Genomic DNA, 1,101 nt, shown 5'->3' with positions numbered 1-1,101 from the left:
ATAAAAATTATTTAAGATATAAATTATACTTAAATAGATAAAATAAAGAAGAAAAAAAGAAAATTTATAAAACAAAATAAGATCGTTACATAACCAGCTGGTCCAGCTTCTATATATATTGGACCTTCGTCATGTGCTTCACTCACAACTAACAGAGAAACCTTAAAGCTTTCAAGAAACCTAACCCCAACTGTGTTATTGTCAACAATGGCATACGACAACAACGTTGATCTCTGTACTCATTTATCACTTGCTAGGTGTCCTTGTAATACAATGGTGTGTACCCATTTGTCACTTGGTAAGTGTCATTGCAACACAACCAATGAAGATGTCTTTGTTTCTTTAACCAAGAAGAGGAAGATTTCTGAAGAAACCTCTGTTGCTGCAAGAAAGAAGGTTTGTGGAGAGAGAAGTTGGGGTTACTCAACCGATTTGATGTTTTGTGATGATCCCTGGAAGATCAAGAAAGTCCTCATTTGCAGTGATCTTGGCAACATGAGCAGGCTCTTGCTCCCTAAAGATTTGGCTGAGAATTTGGTGGTTCCGGTGTTGGATGGTGATGTTGAAAAAGGTGTTCAAGTTGAGATTTGGGATGTGGACACTGCCTCCATTCATTCTTTAGTTTTCAAGAAATGGGTTTCTTCAAGAAGCTATGTTTTCATTGGGAATTGGGTTAAAGATTTTGTATCAAGAAGAGGCTTAAAGAAAGGGGATGAGATAGGCCTTCATTGGGATCCATACAATAATCGCTTTGATTTCTCTGTTCTTGATGCCATTTAGCATTGATAGCAATAATAGGATTCCTTTTGTAGAGAGGGTGTACTGATATTTTCTCTTGTTCTTATTGGTTTGTGCAATTTGAATTTTTTGGATTGTAAGAGCAATCTGAATATATGGTTTAAATTTGTTAAATGTTATGGTTTGCAAATTTGAATTACAATTAGAATTGCTCCCATAAGAAAGTTAATCAAATAACAGAATCACTGCGTACTAAGAAATATGTTTTGAATTTTATGTAGAACTGGTTGCGTACATAAAATTACAAATAGCAATAACAGAATCGTCGCTATGTTGATTTTGTAGAACTGGTTGCTGACTTAT

General features: G+C 34.9%; 1 protein-coding gene across 1 annotated transcript; it reads left to right on the top strand.

The window, feature by feature from the left end:
- The first annotated feature begins 207 nt into the window (after positions 1-207).
- Positions 208-780, top strand: LOC133314217 (B3 domain-containing protein At2g33720-like). Its single transcript, XM_061515660.1, has one exon. The coding sequence runs from the start codon at positions 208-210 to the stop codon at positions 778-780; it is 573 nt and encodes a 190-aa protein (XP_061371644.1).
- The last annotated feature ends 321 nt before the right edge of the window (positions 781-1,101 follow it).

The sequence above is a fragment of the Gastrolobium bilobum genome, unplaced genomic scaffold (genome assembly GCF_033153095.1).
Source record: "Gastrolobium bilobum isolate Gb01-03AN ecotype WA unplaced genomic scaffold, APGP_CSIRO_Gbil_v1 utg172260, whole genome shotgun sequence".
NCBI lineage: Eukaryota > Viridiplantae > Streptophyta > Magnoliopsida > Fabales > Fabaceae > Gastrolobium > Gastrolobium bilobum.
This window is presented reverse-complemented; position numbering and strand designations above follow the sequence as displayed.

Excerpts from the sequence above, each read along its gene's own strand:
- LOC133314217 (XM_061515660.1), top strand. The coding sequence starts at position 208 with ATGGCATACGACAACAACGTTGATCTCTGTACTCATTTATCACTTGCT.